This window comes from Lissotriton helveticus, chromosome 10 (assembly GCF_964261635.1).
Source record: "Lissotriton helveticus chromosome 10, aLisHel1.1, whole genome shotgun sequence".
Taxonomy (NCBI): domain Eukaryota; kingdom Metazoa; phylum Chordata; class Amphibia; order Caudata; family Salamandridae; genus Lissotriton; species Lissotriton helveticus.
Window position 1 is genome coordinate 1,148,100,911 of NC_136071.1, and position 20,199 is coordinate 1,148,121,109.

Consider the following 20,199-nt stretch of genomic DNA (forward strand, 5'->3'; position numbering starts at 1 on the left):
CTGTTAATAACCAGTACTAACGTAACCCAATGTACTGTTACTAAGTCACCATTAGAAGGATAAAATAGGCTGTATACCCTGTGGGTAGATCCAACATGTGAATAACAATTCAGCTGAATATTGACTGAAGGTGGGTTGACAAAATCCCTCTAGGCATATGTATTATAGTTCGAGGCATGTGGGCTGCTGAATTCATATCTATTGCATAGATTGCCGCCTAGTGTTGGGTCCGGATGATTGCACATTGTGGTCCTGGAAGAGTCTTCGTAGTATCACGAGATAGGTGGCTCCTCCCCTGGACTACAGTGCGCATGGGCATCGACTCCATCCCCAGATTGTTTTTTTCCACCATTGGGTTCGGATGCATATTTGATCACTCAAGTTCGGAATCGATAGAAACTTTTCTTTTTGGCCCAAAGGGCTTTCCTATATCGTCGGTATTGTCTTGCGATCGGTGCCAGTTCTGTTCCGGCTCAGTTCCCGAGTCAGACATCTAGAGGAGTCGCGGGCTCTTCGGTGCTCAAGGCCCGGTCGACGCTAGAGGCCTTATTCGACGAAACATCATGGAACGGAGCCCGTTCAAAAGGTGCCCCGTGTGCAACTCGAAGAATCCTCACATCGACGTCCACCCGGTGTGCAACAAGTGCCTGTCGCCGGATCACGATGAAGCCAACTGTATGGCTTGTTCTCGTTTCCGCTCCAAGAAGACAATTCGACTTCGGCGCGCCAGGAGGCCCAGCAGACGGCACCTGACCCGGTGAACATTTTCGATACCGAGGAAGAAGAGGCAGACGAGCAGGAAGATCTAGAGCCGATGTCCAATCCAGCAGCGGAGATCGACTCCAACTACGACGCTGATGTAGAAATGCTCGATGCTGAAAAGTCGTCGACGAGGTAGGAGACGACGATGGGGCCTATGGGGCCATGGAAGATGGCTCAAGCGAGGAGCTATGCCCCGTTGAAACAATACATACGGCTCAGGTCGGGATCGCCACAAGGCCTTACCCAAGATCTTACACTAGGTTCTACAGCCTCGCATCCGGGCCCGGCTACGGACACTTCTAAAGAGCCACAACTGGTGAAAACGAAACCGAAAGAGAAAGCTTCGGTGTCTACACAACCGAAAGGGCTGGAACTGCCGTCGAAACCGAAAGTGCGGGTTGCCTTGGTCGGCTCGAAGTCTTCTGACCTATCGGCGCCGCCACAGCCTAAAAAGGTTATCGACCCGGTGAAGTCGCTCAAGGGTGTCGAGCCGAAGACTGGGACACCGAAAGCACTTGTCAAGGTCGTCGACCCGAAAAAATCGGCGCCGAGGGCCGTCGACACAGGCAAAGGACTCGGAACTACAAAAGTTGTCGATCCTGCGCGTCGGCCGGACAAGGCCAAGGGCGCTACAACCCTCGAATCTGCACCTGGTGGTGGCTCAAAGGAACCTGTCGAGTCGTCGCAGCCGTCCGCCTCCTTCTCGAAGCAGGTGTCGGAATCGTTGAAACGCATTAAGGACAAAGCTTCTGCTGTCGATCCGAAGGATACTTCCACGCCGAAGCATGCCACCAAACCGCAAAAGTCGCCAGTGCCCATTCAGTTTACGCTACCACCAAAAGTAGCGCCGAAGGCATTCGCGCCTAAGAAGGTCGTCGAGGCGTCCATGAAGGTGTCCACGGGGCCAAAGCCTACACCTGCGGTTGGGGAGCACGAAGCATCGACAACCCCTGCTTGAGGAGCAGTCGGAACAATTCATCGACACCGACACGGGTAGACTTTCTCTTTACAAACGAAAGATCGCCCCGGCGCAGCCTATGGAGTCCTACACAATTCCATTGAAGAAGGATTCCACGGATTCACCCGTTCTTGTAGAACTGATAGCTCCACGTGGACAGGACACTGCTCCAATCTCGCCCACTTACTCAGAGGTGGAGGCTGGGGACGGTGACTATGATGAGTACAACTACCCTGCCGACACTGATCCTGAGGATCAACATGACACATGGGCAGATGCTGCTGACCCAGGGGATCCACAAACTGCCCCAGACACTCCAGTGTATAACGTGAAAACGTCGCCTACTGAGGACTCGGCGGCATTTAATGCGCTTATTGAAAGGGCAGCCAAAACTCATGATGTCCAGCTCCATGCTGACCCTATTGAGGTGGATTTTTTGTTTGACACCTTTTCCACCTCTGAGAGACCGTTAAGACTCTGCCAATGCTGAAGGGTGTCTTAAAACATGCTGGAGACATTTTAGAACCCACAAGGGCCAGGGTTATAAACCCCAGAATTGAGAAGAAGTACAAGCCGGCGCCTGGGGACCCTACCTACATCAAGGGCCCGTTGACGTTGGACTCTCTAGTTGTTTCCAATGCCCGGAAGAGGGCAAACTCACAAACTACTGGTGATGCTCCTCCCCCTGACAAGGAATCTAAAGTGCTAGAAGCATCAGGGAAAAGGGTGGCGGCTCAAGCGGCCAATATCTGGCGCATTTCAAACACTCAGGCACTCTTGGCCAGATATGACCGGGCACATTACGATACACTTGAGACCCTGTTACAAAACTTGCCAGATGAATATAAAGAGGCAGGAGAGATGCTCATACAAGAAGGGAAACTCATCTCAAATGCTTCTATTAAGTGTGCACCGGACGCAGCAGACACCGCGGCCAGGGCCATTAACACCAGTGTAATGTTACGGCGACAGGCCTGGCTCAGAATCTCCGGGTTCAAGCCGGAGATACAAACCACCATCCTAAATCAACCTGTAAACCCTGATCACTTATTTGGACCCGAGGTGGACACCACCCTGGAAAAAATCAAAAAGGACACGGACTGCAAAGTCTATGGGGGCTCTCCAGTCGCAGCAGTTCAGGGGTGGTTCTTTTCGTCGCTCAGGCAATAGAGGTGTTTCCAGAGGCCAGCTGTCCCAGCAAACACAGTACAATAAGGGTGGCGCGCAAACCACGTACAACAAACAAAGTAGAGGTGGCTATCGCGGAAACAGCGCCAAAGGCAGAGGTCGTGGAAACCACAGCTCCCGATCCTCCGCCGCCAACAAACAGTGACGCCTTGTCACTGCCCCCCGACTATACAACACCGGTCGGGGGGAGACTCCAGCAGTTCCTGCCAGTCTGGAAATCCATCACCACAGACAGGTGGGTCAGAAAGCTTATCCAGTACGGTTATTGTCTGGAGTGAACATCCACTCCACCCAACATACCCCCAAAACACCGTCCTATGTCCACAGAGCATTTGCACTTATTGCAGCAGGAAGTACTCGTCATGCTGCAAAAAGGGGCAATCGAGCTCGTGCCGGTGGAAGAAAGAGGCACAGGAGTGTACTCCCTGTACTTCTTAATCCCAAAAAAGGACGGGTCCCTCAGACCCATACTGGACCTCAGACCCCTAAACCAGTACATTCTATCAGAACACTTTCACATGCTAACACTGCAGCAGGTTCTTCCGTTGCTCAATCGGGGAGATTTCCTCGCCACTTTAGATCTAAAGGATGCATATTTTCACATTCCGCTACATCCGTCACACAGAAAATACCTCAGATTCACCATTCAGAATCAGCATTACCAATTCAAGGTCCTCCCTTTTGGAGTGACCACAGCGCCCAGGGTCTTCACAAAATGCCTGGCGACTGTGGCTGCGCACCTCAGGAGGCAGAACGTTCACGTCTACCCTTATCTGGACGACTGGCTTGTCCAAGCAAAGTCGGCCCAGCAGTGCGCCGCCAACATGTCCCACACCATTCACCTTCTTCACGATCTGGGATTCTCACTAAATTACCCAAAATCACACCTTCAGCCCGCCCATGTACGGCAGTATCTGGGTGCAACAATAAACACTCTGGCAGCCACAGCACAGCCAAATTCAGTGAGGATCAACAGCATTCAATTGCTGATACAGAAATTCAGACCACAACACTCGCTTCCAGCACGAGTGTTCATGCAGTTGATAGGCATGATGGTCTTCTGCATCTTCATAGTCCCGCATGCGAGACTACATATGCGTCCGCTTCAGGAGTGCTTAGCACATCAGTGGACTCAGGCTCACGGACAGTTGAGAGACCTAGTGTTGGTAACCGGTCGTGCATACAACTCTGCATTGGTGGAATCCACGCAACCTTTGCAAGGGACGACCGTTCCAAGAGCCTGTGCCACAAATCATCCTAACAACGGACGCATCTCTCCAGGGATAGGGAGCTCATGTGCTCCACTACACGGTGCAGGGACTATGGACAACGCAGCAAACGAAAATGCACATCAACCTCCTAGAGCTGATGGCAATGTTCATGACAATGAAGGCATTCAAGGTACATCTGTGCAACAAGGTCGTGTTGATCCGGACGGACAACATGACGGCAATGTACTACATTCAGAAGCAGGGAGGTACACACTCTCCATAGTTGTCTCATCTGGCTCAGAGCATGGGGAAGTGGGCCATTCAAAGGAACATCTTCCTCATAGCGGTACACCTCCCAGGCAAGGACAATCAGATGGCGGATATGCTCAGCAGGTACAGCCACCAAATGCACGAGTGGGAGCTACATCCATCAGTACTTCACCCCTACTTCCAGCAGTGGGGTCATCCAGAGATAGACCTGTTCGCCACAAGGGAAAACGCCAAATGCCAAAGCTTTGCCGCCAGGTTCCCGCACCCACAGTCGCAGGGCAATGCGATGTGGATGAACTGGTCAGGCAAATTTGCGTACGCTTTTCCCCCAGCACCTCTAATACCGCTGGTGGCACGCAAGCTGAAGCAACACTCAATGACGCTCATCCTGGTTGCTCCAACGTGGGCACGCCAACCATGGTACACCACGTTTCTAGAACTCTCCGTGGTACCGCATCAAAGGCTGCACCTCACACCCAGACTTTTGACGCAGAGCCGTGGCGACATTCAGCACCCAGATCCGCAACAGCTCAACCTGGTGATCTGGCTCCTGAGGTCTTAGAGTTTGGCTACCTCAACTTGCCTCCAGACTGCATGGATATCATACGAGAGGCAAGAAAGCCCATCACCAGAGCATGCTATGCGGCAAAATGGAAGCAGTTTGTCATTTATTGCGTAGACCACAACATAGACCCGCTTGACGCGTCTACGCACAACATCATTTGTTATCTTTTACATCTTTACAAATGCATTCTAGCTTATGCTCGCATTCGGATACATTTATCCGCCATAGCGGCTAATCTCCAAAACAGGCAGCATCTCTCACTTTTCAGAGTGCCTGCCATTAAAGCCTTTCTGGAAGGACTCAAACGAGTCATTCCTCCCAGGACCCCACCAGCTCCTGAATGGAACCTTAATGTGGTCCTCACCCGACTGATGGGTCCACCTTTTGAGCCTCTCCATTCATGCGAGATTCAGTTCTTAACATGGAAAGTGGCTTTCCTGATAGCGATTACATCGCTGCGACGTGTTAGTGAACTCCAGGCACTAACTATCCAAGAGCCATTCATACAAATTCATTCCAACCGGGTGGTGCTGCGCACTAACCCTAAATTTCTTCCAAAGGTTGTTTCACAATTCCATATCAATCAGACTATTGAACTGCCTGTGTTCTTCCAAAATCCTGAGACAGTGGCGGAGAGAATGCTCCACACTCTTAACATCAAAAGAGCTTTAATGTATTACATTGATAGGACCAACAGGGGTGTGGAAATTCTTTAATAATCTACTTGTCCGTGGGACAAAATGCAACTTATATCTACATGTCCTGTAAGACAATCTACTTGTCCCATCTGTTCCCAAATCAATAATGTGGGATGACAAAGAGCCATTAATGGATTTTTGTTTTAATACAACTGACCAGTGATATCAATGATTTGCAAAAATGTTGAAGGAAAACTTGACTTTATTGCTGAGAAAGCGATATTCTGCTTAACCGCATGCGTGCGGCATGATTTCCGCTCCTGTGCTGAGATTTTTCATATCGCACTTTACATGACGAGCTGGGCTCGTCATGAGCGTGCGAGGAGGCTACCTCATGACGAGCCCAGCTCGTCATGAGCGTCGAAGGGGTTAAGTACTGAAACAAAACAATAAATGATCTTCAATAAACCAATCAAATGACACTTGTTAAAGCCCACAGCTGGTATGAAGGTAGTGTCCCAGCGATCTAGCAGACAGTAAAGGAAGGCCAAAGTAATAAAAAATGTAACAGTCAAATAGCCAAGTTTTAAGTTGCCTTTTGAAGGCTGACAGTCAATTAACCGTAACTGAAAAGGAAGACAGTCAATAATTTTGCAGTGCGTACAGTAAAGGGGTTACCTCCACAATGAGACTTCAGAAATTTTGGAATCAGCAGGAGATGACTATTGTTGGATCTAAGTGCCCACTTTTGAGTATACAGAGACAGTCTATTCAGGAGAAAACATGGGGCCTCACCATGATAAGTGCTGGAAGCCAATGTTAGTTTTGAAGTTGATACGCAATACCACTGGAAGCCAGTGCAGATGTCTCAAATATGGAGAGATGTTATGGCACCTCGGCACTCTCCTGATTAGTCGTGCCACTGCATTTTGAATTAGCTGAAGTTGGTGTATCAAATATGCATGAAGACCAAGGTTGAGACTGTTAAAGTAGTCCAGATGGAACAAAATTAAAGAATGAACTAACTGTTTTCCTTGTCTCTTCAGAAACCAGATCAAGAAACTGCTTTATAATTTATCTTCATAAGGCAGACAGACGAAATATGTTTAATTTGAGATATAAAAGCGAGGGTGGAGTCAAAGATGATGCACACATTTCTAGCAGACGTGTTATGATTAGGACAGTTGGTTGGCAGGCCACCACCAGATAGAAGGTGGCAGGGGCCATTTTGGTAAAAACCAAAACTTTTGATTTGTCAGAATTGTGTTTTAAACAATTTGCATCCATCCAAGTTGTGACTGCTCCAAGACATTCTTTGAAGTTGTGAAAAGCTTCCTCCATATTATCTTGGAAGGATCTTGAATAACTGACTTCAGGTATGGAAGCTTCGATATACTGGTCCAAATCACAAGCTGCAGCATATTTGCACATCCACCCATGTTGGTTGTATGTGGAAATATCTACTGCAGAAACATCATGCTGGCAAAATATTGAGAACCAAAATATAGAGTCTGGAGTTAGGAATAGTAAATCTTTGCTTACCAATTACCTTCTCCAAATGTTGACGCTCAAAATGTTGTATATAATATTCTGGTAGCACGATATACTTATTCATAATTAAGGTGGAGTACCTCAGTGTTGCAGTAAAAAATAAATGGATATGAGATGCTGTGCAGTTGGGGAGGTGCTGTCTGTCACAAAACGTCTGGCCTCCTTCCAGCCTAATTAGTTCTTCCCCTCTTGCCATACTGACATGCTCACTGCACATACACACAACCCAACTGCAATGACGCGCACACCTGGGACAGACACCCACTGCACACTCAAACGCCATTGCACTGACACATAGCTACACTGCAGATGCATACACTCATATAAATCACTTAATGGACAGACACACAACTCCATGCAGGGTCACACCCCTAGAGACATACCACCCATGCAGACGTAAGCACACCTCCTATAGATAGACCCAAACACTTCCTATTGATAGGCAGTGCCTAACCGGAAAGGTTTGCATAACACGTGCTTAACTTGGCCCTGACTGGAGCAGAGATACTGCCCGCAAACATATCCATGGATTTCCAGAAAAGGCTGAAAGAAGCCACTCGTTTTCTGTTCTAATGAAGGACATTCTACAAATGTATGAGAAATACAAATGTATGTTACAGAAGGGGAAGGGTTCCAAGGAAGTTTTGGATTAGGTAGCAATGATGTCTAGCATATGTCCACGAGGGCATGTCCAAATCCATGGCCAGACTTTCAAAATGACCACTGACTATTCAAATTAGTTCCAATGAGATTAAATTGGTATATGTTTATTTTATGTAATAATCCTGAAAATCTAGTATGGGTTTGGCCCTCCTTGGAACATGTTGGACACCCCTAGTCTCTGGCTGTTTAGGATCAATAGTTTGCCAATGCTTATTTCAACTTTGGTTAGCAAATAGCACAGCTTTTCAGGTTGTTAGGCTCAAAGTGTAAATGTGCACTTGTAAAAAGATTCACTTACACCTACCTTTTCTTGTGAATAAATATTTTCTGAAAAGAGGGTGTTTCAGGAGGGTATTTCAGGGTCGGTATGCCCTGGGAAGTTTATGCACACCCACGAAAGAATGCATTTGGGAGTATTCACAACTCTTTCTACAGCCCATTCTCATCATGGACATGGCCAAATATTTATTTATATCAAAGATAAAACAAAATCTGGGTCCAGAGTAAACGTAGGAAGAAAATTCCACCTAATTTGGTAGGATTGTAGGGAAAGGTCTCACTGCTTGCTTTGTGGTTTATTGTCCACAGAGCATTGGGAAAAATGGAGACAGTATTACTGTTGGGAAAACTACATGTATTGACTCTGAAGTATGTCGATTGTCCAATTCAGGGGTTATGTGGCAGTTCTCATTGCTCAAAAGGGGTAGTTTCTGATATGCATTTCTTCACATATTCATTATTCGGTTTACTCACAATAAAATGTCACTCGAGGTGTCCAACATTTGACAGAAGAATGTACACTGAATCCACGGAACTGTCACACATATGCAATAAAAAATCGTCAGCTAAGATCACAACCTCAAATAAAAGGCCTTCAAAATGCTGGGCTAAGTGTGTCGCTAAAAGAGCCAAATGCATAACTCTTAAATCTTAAAAAATACTTTGCCATGTTAAGGGTCGGGGCAGGACAATTCTTAAATTTCACACATAAAATAACACAACGTCAAATTTAAGTACCCTGAAAATATGAAATTGTAATGCCTAAGCACACTGAAAATGTGGCAGCTTCTCTCCCGAACACAAGATCACCTTTCAGCACCTAAATGACAAGGTCTATCCCGTCCTGGCGGCCATCAGGGTCTCTTGGATCTTAAAGCACCATCCAACTCCACTGCCCTCTTTAGCACAGCCTCGGCCGACTGCTCCAACCCTCGCAGTGCCGCCATGGCCAGTACAGGAGAGAATCTGAGCCAAATGGGACCCCGCATGCCAGAGACAGCCCTCTCCAGCCCTACCCACGCAGGACTGGTTCAGGGCGCACCAGTAGTTAAATATTTTAAATACAAAGTTACTCTCCTACATGAGCAATATTCACCACACTTTCGATTTGTTTGGACAACTGCCCAAAGGAAAGAGAAAACGGACCACCAAACAGATGGAAGAAAGTATTTACCGTGCCTCAGCCCATTTTATATTGCGTTCTTATTTTAACCTAAAACAAGTTAAAATAACTTTGATATGGAGTTCATTCTTGTATAATTGGCAATTACTAAACCAACCAAAAATGCAGACACCACGCTCTTAAAGACCCCTCTCTTTGCTCATCCCGGTTTCATTCTCTTTCTACCGCCTCTTCCCCTACTTTGTGTGCTTGCAGAGCAAAAGTGTCCACTTTTCAGAACTAGCCACGCAGACATTAGCAGCTAGGAAAACACAAAAACGTGTTTTTAGAATCCTACCAACCCAACAAGGCAAATAAATTTTACGTTCTGTATTCGGCATCCTGTGCCATCACGCATGCTATGACATTAGTAAATCATATGACAGACTTGTGGAGCAGCCATAGGCAGACCATTGTTCTTGTGTGCACTCCTAATACACAAGAGATGCGTGCGCACAGAAGCTGCAACTAGTAGTGGAAGAGAAGCTGCGTCTGACAGAACACTACCCGCCCCTCACCGAGATGATAGCTGCGGGGTTGGGGCAGAGCAGGGAAATCGCAGTTTACTTTGATTTAATGTCTAGTTGTCCGTCGGACAAAATAGACATTAAATCTTCTTGCCCCTGACAGAAATCAACATGTGCCGGGCGATATGAATTCCCCACCCCTGGACCAAAGATTTTAGGAAGACGAAACAGCTCTTTGTTGCCTTTTCAGCACAACACAAAGGCAACCCCATTTCCAAGGCAGGTATAGCCAGGTGGTTCGTTAAATGTATTCAAATTTGCTATCAAAAAGCAAAGCGCACCTTAACAATCCCCCCAAGGGCACACTCCACCCGCAAGTTGGGGGCCTCCATGGCTTTCCTTGGAAATATTCCCTTAGAAGACATTTGTAGAGCAGCCACATGGTCTACACCACACACATTTACAAAACACTACTGTGTAGATGTGCACTCCAAACAGCAGGCAGCTGTAGGGCAGGCTGTTCTAAAAACACTATCAAACTGCTGCAGCTGGCACAGGCGGCCGCCGCTAATGGAGGGACTGCTATGTATTCTATGCAATAGATATGAATTCAGCAACCCACATGCCTCGAACCGAATATGCTACTTACCAGTATGCATCTGTTCTTGGCATGTAGGGCTGCTGACATTCATATCGCCCGCCCTCCTCCCCGGCCCCTGTAGCGGCTGCAGCACTTACACTTACTCTTAGCATGGTCATCACTCACGGTGTTACACTCCATCTTTGCCACAATGGCTAAAAACAATCTGGGGATGGAGTTGATGCCCATGCGCACTGTAGTCCAGGAGAGGAGCCACCTATCTCGTGATACTTAGACTCTTCCAGGACAACAATGTGCAATCATCCGGACCCAACACTAGGCGGCAATCTATGCAATAGATATGAATGTCAGCAGCCCTACATGCCAAGAACAGATGCATACTGGTAAGTAGCATATTCAATATTTTATGTATCTTTTCAAATAAGTGGCTGTAAAAGACGGCTAAAGCTGTCTTTAGGCTAGACCTAAAAAAATAAAATCTTAGAGACCACGAGCTCAGCATGAAAAATGTACATATTTCGATTTGTGTGTTTATGTCCCATCATTGTTGAATAATTTCTTTTTTCTATCATTATTTCGGTTTGGGATAATGCTGGTCTGGGAACTAAAATACGTGACAGTTGACAAGAATGAAGGTATTCTTTACTAACCAAAAATATCTTTGTATTCTTTAGCCTTGACCCGTCCATCGTCAACATATCCGATGAAATGGCCAAAACTGCACAGTGGAAAGCTCTTGCCATGAACACCGACAATGTCAAACTAACCAAAGCTAGTCTGAGGTAGCTATCCAATTGTGTTTATTTTACCAAGCATCCCTAATAGAGAAGAAACAAGTGGCTTTGCTTTTGGATGGCTACAAAGTATGACATTAACTGTTTGTCATGTAGGGCAGCATTAAATGTTGTCTTCTACAGTAATTGTATGTTTGTAGGATTTTGCAACTCGCCCTGTGCTTGTAGTGAAATGTTGTGCTCTTTACAAAGAAGTATAGGATGCTTCAATGAAATGGGACACATTGAACCATGTGACTGGTTGACAAAAGGAATGGGATGAATGTCTTCCAGAGAAATGCTGTATGCAGACAGTGTCGAAAAACGACCATTATTTAGGCAAATGCATCTGAAGTAGGGGTGAGTTGAATTTGTTTTACATAATTATTCAAAATTCCTCAAATTATCCTTAATAAACAAAGTGCAAACTGACAATTTGTGCTATATCATAGTGTGAAATGCAGCCTTGTCAGTGCAGTTCACAGTAAAAAACAAAGTGAAAAAAACAGAGGCTCTGCAAACAGCCACTTGTGTTTTGGTAGTTAGCGATGTTCTTGTGAGTTTGTGTTCATTTCTGTTTTCACAAATGGCACATAGGCTACGTGGCTTAATGCCATAATCTCGCCTAACAAGGGTTGAGTGAAATTAACGAGATTACTCTATATTTACGAAAATGTTGTCTCGGCCTAATCTGAAGCTCGGACTGCATTTTAAATTGAGTTTAAGCGCACAAGAGAAGGGAATCCATGCCCCTTTGTGAAAGGAAAAATGCACATCATTTTTTTATTGCTAGTAACGTTGTCTCCGTATGACAAATCTGAAAACGTTACACAAATATATTTTCCTATTTTTTTTTTTGCCCTGTCCATGGAGATCCCTCAAGAGGGGCAAAGAATTGCCAAAGCCCCGTAGTCGGTCCCCTGCCAAAGATTTTGAAATTCCAATTGTATTTCACAAAGCTCAAACAAAAACTTCAGGCTGGTATACACCAATATACGAATATAAAAAGTAAAAAACTATATTACATTTGTTTTTCAAACCAGATACAGCATAAGTGTTTGAAAAATTAACCTAGTTCTTAAAAACTCCAACTAAAATTGCGGGATATGAGAACCACCTCAGCAGTCTGATTACGAAGTGCTGCACTTTTTTGCACAGTCAGCAATTGAAAGGTTCAAGTAATTTCTTAAAATTACATAACTTATTGTTTCAATTTGCTTAAAGTAATCTGCTAATATGTACACCCTTTTAATGTATCGCACGAATCAAAATCTATCAAGATGTAAATGTAGCCATTTTTATTGGGGTGAATCTTACAATCACTCGTGAGCCGGGCAAGCTGACCCAGAATTTAAATAAAAATGTCAGAAGCCTAGAACTCTGAACTCCACATGGATCTTTGGGTTTCAAAATGGCTATGATGGAGGGCTTTTGTTTGGAAGGGGGAGTCATAACTTCGCAACCGCCCTGTTCTTTACTTTTATGAGGTAGGGTTTTTTAGACATGCTCACACCTTCACCCTCCCTCACACACTGACAAGTGTCATGAATATTGGTCATGGGAATAGGATAGATTTATTTTTGAAAGGGGGTGTGGGGGGAGTGGTAGCGGGTCCATAATTGCGATTCCTCCATTTTCCCTTTAGCTGTAAAAAAATAATTCTATTTTCAGTTAGACGTTTGAGAGACCGGAACCAACCGAGAGAGACTGACCGAGATTGAGAGTGGCCTTGGATATATCCAAAGTTTGCAAACCAGTTTCACTGACCTGGAATAATTGCTCCTTTTCTGGATGTACCAGACTCTAGGTAGGCTGAGACCGATCTACAGTTAGGTGGACCATACCTTTCCCTGATAATTCCACTTTAGGTTTTGCAGTGTGTGCATACTGCCATAGGGCAATATAATACTTGTTTCAGAGGAAACCGGTTTAGACAGCATTAGTGCTGCTCTACCCTATTGCCCTAGCTCAAACCCTTGCCCTACTTGTGACTGAAGCTCTGCAATTTACTGTGCCAAGCGGCGTGCTTGCTCTGCTTGAGCCTTGCTTGCCAGTTTCCTTTAGTACCATCACTGCTGAGTGCAGACATACAAAGCAAACAAAAATGATTTCTTTAACTTCATCTCTTTCAGAAACAAAATATACCTGCTTAAGTTTGATTCTGGAAAGTTGTGTACAGCTTATTCATTGGGAGAGAAACCTTTATTGGGATACCAAATTATTCATTTTCTAAGGATTCAGCGATGCAAGTCAAAAGCCACACTCTCTGTCCAGTACCAAATGTTTATGACCAAAGGCCCTGATCAGCAGGTACTGTTGCTGGAAAGTATGCACACAGAGCTTAGCAAAGGAGCCACCCGGTTCATGTTCTTCCTAGGCATTGCCATATGCTGAGCTCAGGGGTTGCTTGAGATGAAGTTGGTGTGCGTCATAAAAGTTCTTAATATAGCACCTGAACAGATTAACTGAAAAAAGTATATCTGAAAGACATCTAGCTGTAGATTCCTTACCTTAGAATTTCCAAGGCATCTGCCTGGATTGGAAGATTTTCTTTGAGTAATACCCTTGCGTGACATTTGGTGACGTCGGTCAGCTCCAAGTGAAGGCATCGTCTCCGCCGTTGTGACGTCTGCCTCACCTGTATATGCACACCTCCGCGCACGGACGTCCGTTCTTTTCTTTGCACACCAGTTAGCATAGATCTATGAAGAGAGCTGCCCTCTGTCACTTTTTGACAGGCTTTTTTCGACGCTTTGATGAACATTTTTTGGTGTCAGATGTCCAAGAAGACTTCTGGATTGAAGCCGTGCAACTTCTGTCACCATGCCATTTTGGTCACAGATCCACACCTAGTTTGGCTTTGGTGCCTGGAGCGCGATTAGCACTCAGTTGTGCTCGGACTTTCAGGTCATGGCTCTGAAAGCTTTGATGAAGCAGTCCCTAAAGCTCTTTGCGGCCCAGTGTTCGCCACTGCACAGTTCACCCTGAAGGTCTCGGTCGAGAGAAAGGCCCAGGCACCGCTCCGGGAGCCGCAAGTCTTCATCCTCCTACTCGAAGTCTGAGTCGGTCAGATAAGAAGCTTAAACACAATAAGTTGAAGCATGCTTTGACTTCTCCCCATCAGTCAGCTAAAGCAATGCAAGACTCTGTGTTCTTGGACTTGTTCGTCTAAACCTGCGACTGGGTCGGCTTCATGCTACTCAGTCTTCGAAGGGAGGTGGCGTCGGTCGACTCTGCGTCCGTCGTAGTCTCCGGGATGACGTTGTGGTGCCTACTTAGACGTTGCCTCTGCGCGCTGACGTCAGTTCTTTCTTTTTCCGTGCCAGCCTAGTGCAGATCAGGAGAGAGCTTGACCCTTCATCACTTTTTGACTAAACTTTTTTCGGCTTTTGTCGACTTCTTTTTTTCGAGTCTTCGACTCCTGGTGTGCGAGGGATGTCCCATAGTCGGACCTGCTTCAACCCTTCCGACTCCTGTCACAGGCTAATGCCCGTAATGGACCCACACCTCATGTGCCTCTGGTGGCTAGAGCGTGACCACGACCCGAAGTCGTGCTCCGACTGTCGGGCCATGCATCTAAAGTCTATGCAGGATTGGTCCCGAATGCTTTTGGAGGGCTGGCAGTCGGCTACGTGCCACTCCTGCTCAAGGGTAAGGTCTCAACCAATCGCAGAGCTACCACACCTCATCCAAGTCTTCGCACTCTTTGGGTGAGTTGAACCCCAAGAAGGTGAAGAAGCACCGCCGCTCTTTGACTTCTCCCTGTCGGTTGACTGACGTGACACGGGATCTGGAGTGTCGTCGCTCTAAGGCTCCATATCCGGCGCCTAACTCAGGAATGACTCCGCGCCTCCCTCTGTTTCCGGGAGCCAGGGTGTCCTCTGCCCATCTTCATATGTTCTAAGTAGCCCTCCATCATATATTTGGGCCCTGCGTAGTTGGTTGAGGGCCCTGGGCCTAAGATGCCGGCTGCTCTGAAGGGCCACCGTGGATCCAGATCGTAGCTAGTCGACCTTCCCTGACGCCGATCCCGACAGACTCCCCTGGCCATGCCCGACGCCGTCCCCATCCCCGAGGTAGACTCTGAATCGGACCGTCGTCGAATCCGGCACTGGATGGTACTTTTGTTCCCTTGTTTATCCCAGGTGTTTTCCATGGCCCTGAGGGTGGTGATGAGGACTGGGAGGGGTTGCTGGACCCTTTGGCAGACCAGCAGGAAGAGCCGGACCGGAGAGAGGAATTGGGTGACACCTGTGGTCTGGACACCTCCCCAGACCTTGGCATGCTTTCTCCCCCTACTGTGGCCACGGAGGAGGGAGCGTCCTATGCTGGCCTGGGCCCTGGAGCCCTCTATAGTGGCAGTCAGGACTAATCTCCTGACGAAAGGGCTGCAACCGGCAGCAGCTTCCTCTGAACCCCTCTTGCCCTTCAGTGAAGCCCTCATGGACATCCTTTTGGGCACTTGGTCTTAGCCCAGCACAGGGGCTCCTGTGGAACGGATGATTGCTCGCCGGTTCCGGGTGACCCCATTTTCCTCTCCCAACACTCCCCCCTCCCCCCAAGAGCTTAGTGGTTCATGCTTCTTCTTCCAAAGGCTCATTCGCTTCTGCACCCCTGGATAGGGAACCCAAGAAGCTGGATCATCTTGGGAAGCACTTGTTCTCTTCCTCCAGCTTTGCACTGCCATCTGTGTACACCGCTAGTCTGTTGGGCCTATACTCCCCTACCATCTGGGATACAGTTGCGCAGGTGCTGCCTCCGTGTCCGGAGGAGGCCGGGCCATTTTCTCCTAAGCTGTGGCAGATGGGAGAGAAGCAGCAAAAATTCACAATTCGCTACGGAAGGGGCACCCCACCACATCTGACCCATTCCAGCCACCGGTTCACGCAAGCTGCCAAACTTCTGCGTGGCTTCAAACGTGGGACCCAGCAACGCAGCTCTGGGAGCCAGCGGGCACTCCAGAACTCCCAATACCCCCTGCCTCCTCCCCTGCAGCAGCCTCCAAACCCTCCTAGTCTGACCTTGAAGACCCATCAGCGGCCAGTGGGTGGCAGGATTCGCCATCACCTCCCCCACTGGTAATCCATCACGTCAGACAGGTGGGTTTTGCAGATAGTCCGAAGGGGCTACTCCCTTCCCTTCAAGACTACCCTTCCCTCCATGCCACGGTCTTTCAGTCTCATTTCGGAGGATCATTTGGTGCTTCTCGGCCAGGAAGTCTCAGCTCTCTTGTCCAAGGGAGCTATCAAGAGGGTCCCAGCACCAGAAGTTGGTGGTGATTGCTATTCCCACTACTTTCTCGTGCCCAAGTTGGACAAAGGCCTGTGTCCTATCCTAGACCTCAGGGCCCTCAACCGCCTCATCCGGAAGGAGAAGTTCAAAATGCTAACCTTGGCTCAGGTCTGATCTGCCCTCGACCGTGGAGACTGGATGGTGGCGTTGGACTTGCAGGACACTTATTTCCACATCCCCGTCCTGCCAGCCCACAGACTTACCTATGGTTAACGGTAGGCCACGAGAATTATCAGTTCACCATGCTCCACTTCGGTCTTACCAGTGCCCCTCGGGTGTTCACGAAAGTGATTGTAGTGGTATGCGCAGATCAGGGGTTCCAGTCTTACCCTATCTTGATGACTGTTGAAGGCGGGCTCGCCCTAGGCTGTCGTCTCCCACCTCCAGACTACGGCAGATCTCCTGCATTCGCTGGGGTTCACTATCAAAGTGCCGAAGTCACACCTGACTCCCTTTCATTGGAGCTGTTCTGGACACCGTGCAGTTTCGGGCCTATCCTCCCGAGCAGCAAGTCTGGGATATTTGGGCTATGATACTGATGTTTCATCCTCTATCCCCGATTTTGGTGAGAATGACCCTGAGGCTGCTGGGCCTCATGCGTCCTGCTGATGGATCATGCCAGGTGGCATATGCAGGCTCTGCAGTGGGACTTGAAGTTCCAGTGGGCGCAGCATCAGGGGAATTTTTCTGACTAAGTCCAGATCTAGGAGAGAATTGCGCAACAACTGCAGTGGTGGTTAACAAACCAGGATTGGGTCAGAGGCAGATCGATCTCCCTTCCCCAACCAGACCTCACAGTGGTGACTGATGCATCACTCCTGGGATAGGACGGCCACCTGGGAGAGGTGGGATTCGGAGGATTCTGGTCTCCTGTGGAGTCCGGGCTCCTTATCAACCTGTTGGAGCTCTGGGTGATTCCCTTGGTGGTAAAGGCATTCCTTCCCTCCCTCAAGGGGAAGGCAGTGCCGATGTTCAGACAACACCACCGCCATGTGGTACTGCAACAAACGGGGCAGGATGGGGTCGTGGACCCTTTGTCAAGAGGTTCTTCGCCTTTGGACATAGCTGGCAAATCAGGGCATGACCCTGGTGGTTCAAAATCTGGCAGTTTCTCTGAACGCCAGGGTGGGCAAACTCAGCCGTCAGTGCCTGGTGGATCACAAATTACGTCTTTACTCAGAGGTGGTGCAAGGTCTCTCTCAGCCTTGGGGAGAGCCTTGGTTAGATCTGTTCGCCACCGAAGAGAACACGCAATGGCAACAATTTCCAAGGCAGCACTCACTCTGCAATGTTTTTTGTCGCAAGTGGAGTTGCGGCCTCCTTTACGCCTTTCTGCCTGTACCACTTCTGCCCTGAGTGCTGAAGATCACGTGCGACCGGGCCCAAGTCATTCTTGTGGCACCGGACTGGGAACGAAGAGTCTGGTACCCTGAGCTCCTTAGCATGGCTATCCATCCTCCGATCAGACTGCCCCTTCAGGAGGATCTTCTGTCGCAGCAGCAGCAGACTGTCCTCCACCCTATCCTGTCCAGCCTCCACCTGTTTGTGTTGAGATTGAAGAACCAGGTTATTTAATACCCAGCGGCGCCAGGGGCACGCCCAAAGTCTTCGGGTTCCACCTGTCTTAGAATACAGAGACACGGAAACTTCTTGGTGGCGTCAAAGATCAAATTTATTGGCTGCAGCCAGTAACAGAAGTCCTAGAAATCATCACGGTATGAGTTCTCAGGAGACTGCTCAATTTTACACAGCAAGTCGTCCCTTTTTATGCCAAAAATCACATTCCAGACAAATACCTAACATTTACAAACTGTCCAATCACATGTATCCACACCAGAGGTATCGCATGATGGAAAAACCCACTTTTCAGTTGGCCAGCCCATGATCAATCATCGGTCAAACACAACATTCTTCTTTAGACAGGTCGAACAAACCCATAATAAAAAAGGCCACAACCCAATCATAAATAGACCATAAAGAAAGGAGCAGAAACGGGTGTGAGTAGGATAAAGCATATTTGTGTGCAATAAAACTTTACGATCTCCTGTGCTCTGATCCTTAATCTTGATCAGCTAAAGGGCAGGAACTGGTTTAACAAGGTCCGCTTCAGGCAACAGGGTCAGTTCCCTCAGGTCAAACGGGAGTCAGCACGAACTGGAGCTAAGGTGTACATGTCCTTAAAAAGACTAGTTCAGCCACAGTCATCGGCCTATGTGAGGGCAACCACAAAATGACTGCCATACACAAAATGGAACCCACGGGTTCGGAACGAAATCCCTAAATACGTAGTGAATCCATCGGTCTAACGTGATGAAAACACTCATACTTGCCGCACTAACTAGTTACGGTTCGCTAATATCAAATTCGTAACGAAACCATGACCTTTATGAAACGGGTTCAGGATTCACGGAACCTCAAGATTGAGCGGCGACTGTTAACCGCATCGATGCTCGCAGATTTACAACCATGCGCTGGGATTTTCAAAAACCCATTATTCATGACGAGCTGGGCTCGTCATGAGCGTGTGAGCAGGCTACTGCATGACGAGCCCAGCTCGTCATGAGCGTGGAAGGGGTTAATAGCTTTTGACCTACCTCCCGAAGTTTGTAATGTCATCTTGGCTGCCAGGCGTCCCTCCACTAAGACTATACGCCTGTCGGTGGAACAAGTTAGTGGCATGGTGCACACCAAAGCCTGTGGATCCCCTTTCTGCCCCTCTTTCTGAGGTTATTTTGTTCCTTTTCTCTTTGGCCCAGCAGGGCTCTGCTCTGGGCACTCTTAAAGGCTACCAGGCAGCCATTTCTGCTTCCAGATCATCCCTCTTTGTTAGAGTCCCCTATTGTAAGTAGGTTCTTTAAAGGCATTATTCATCTCTTTCCTCCATATCCTTTCATAATGCCTCAGTGGGACTTGAACCTTGTTTTTGACTTACCTTATGTTTGCTCCCTTCAAGCCTCTTTACAACTGTCCTCTTAGGCTACTCACTCGGAAGACTATCTTGTTACCATCACCTCTGCTAGCAGAGTGAGTGAGCTTCAGGCTTTATTCTAAGCCTCCTTTCTTCTCGGTGTATCCAGACAAAGTTGTGCTTTGAGCGAGGCCCTCGTTCCTACCTAAAGTTGTCACTCCTTTTCACATCGGACAGACTATTACTCTGCCCTCCTTTTTCCCGCCTATGCACCTTTCCAAGGAGGAGGAGAGACTCCACCATCTGGACCCGAAACGTGCGCTGTCTTTCTACCTTGAGCGCACAAAGGATTTCCGGGTGGACGATTAACTCTTCGTTGGCTATGTGGGTGCCAAGAAAGGTCGGGCTGTGCAAAAGTGTACCATCGCTCAGTGGGTCTTCCTTTGTATAAAGATTTGTTACGCTTTAGCTAAAAAGGAACCTCCAGTTGGGCTGCAGGCTCATTCCACTAGAGCTAGGGCAGCAACCACTGCTTTGTTACTTGGAGTCCCACTCATTGACATCTGCCAGGCAGCCACTTGGGCTTCTATGCACACGTTCACCAGACATTACTGCCTGGATAGTTAAGTCCAGAGGGATGGCTACTTTTCCTGTTCGGTCCTCCAGGGCTTTCTGGTGTGAATTTGGTTTGCAGTCCCTCCTCCATTTCTGGTATTGCTGGTGTCTATTCTAAGTAAAGGAATCTATAACTAATAGTCTCTTTCAGATGAACAAGTTACTTACCTTCGGTAACGATGTATCTCTAAGAGACCTATATTAGTTATAGATTCATTACCGCCCCACCCATCCTCCCCGCTCTGCCAACTGACTTCTAGGGATAGAGACTCCCTTGCAGGGCCCTATAGTGGTGC

General features: G+C 47.7%; 1 protein-coding gene and 1 long non-coding RNA gene across 3 annotated transcripts in view; one reads left to right on the top strand and one right to left on the bottom strand.

The window, feature by feature from the left end:
* SLC4A7 (solute carrier family 4 member 7) overlaps positions 1-20,199 on the top strand; it is a 441,084-nt gene that overhangs the window by 402,146 nt on the left and 18,739 nt on the right. For both annotated transcript variants that reach the window (XM_078663959.1, XM_078663958.1), the window contains one exon: positions 10,990-11,097. In XM_078663959.1, the coding sequence (XP_078520085.1) occupies positions 10,990-11,097 (108 nt within the window). The remainder of the gene's footprint in view (positions 1-10,989; positions 11,098-20,199) is intronic.
* The window catches only part of LOC144784879 (uncharacterized), a 334,923-nt gene that overhangs the window by 210,012 nt on the left and 104,712 nt on the right, over positions 1-20,199 (bottom strand). The window lies entirely within an intron of this gene.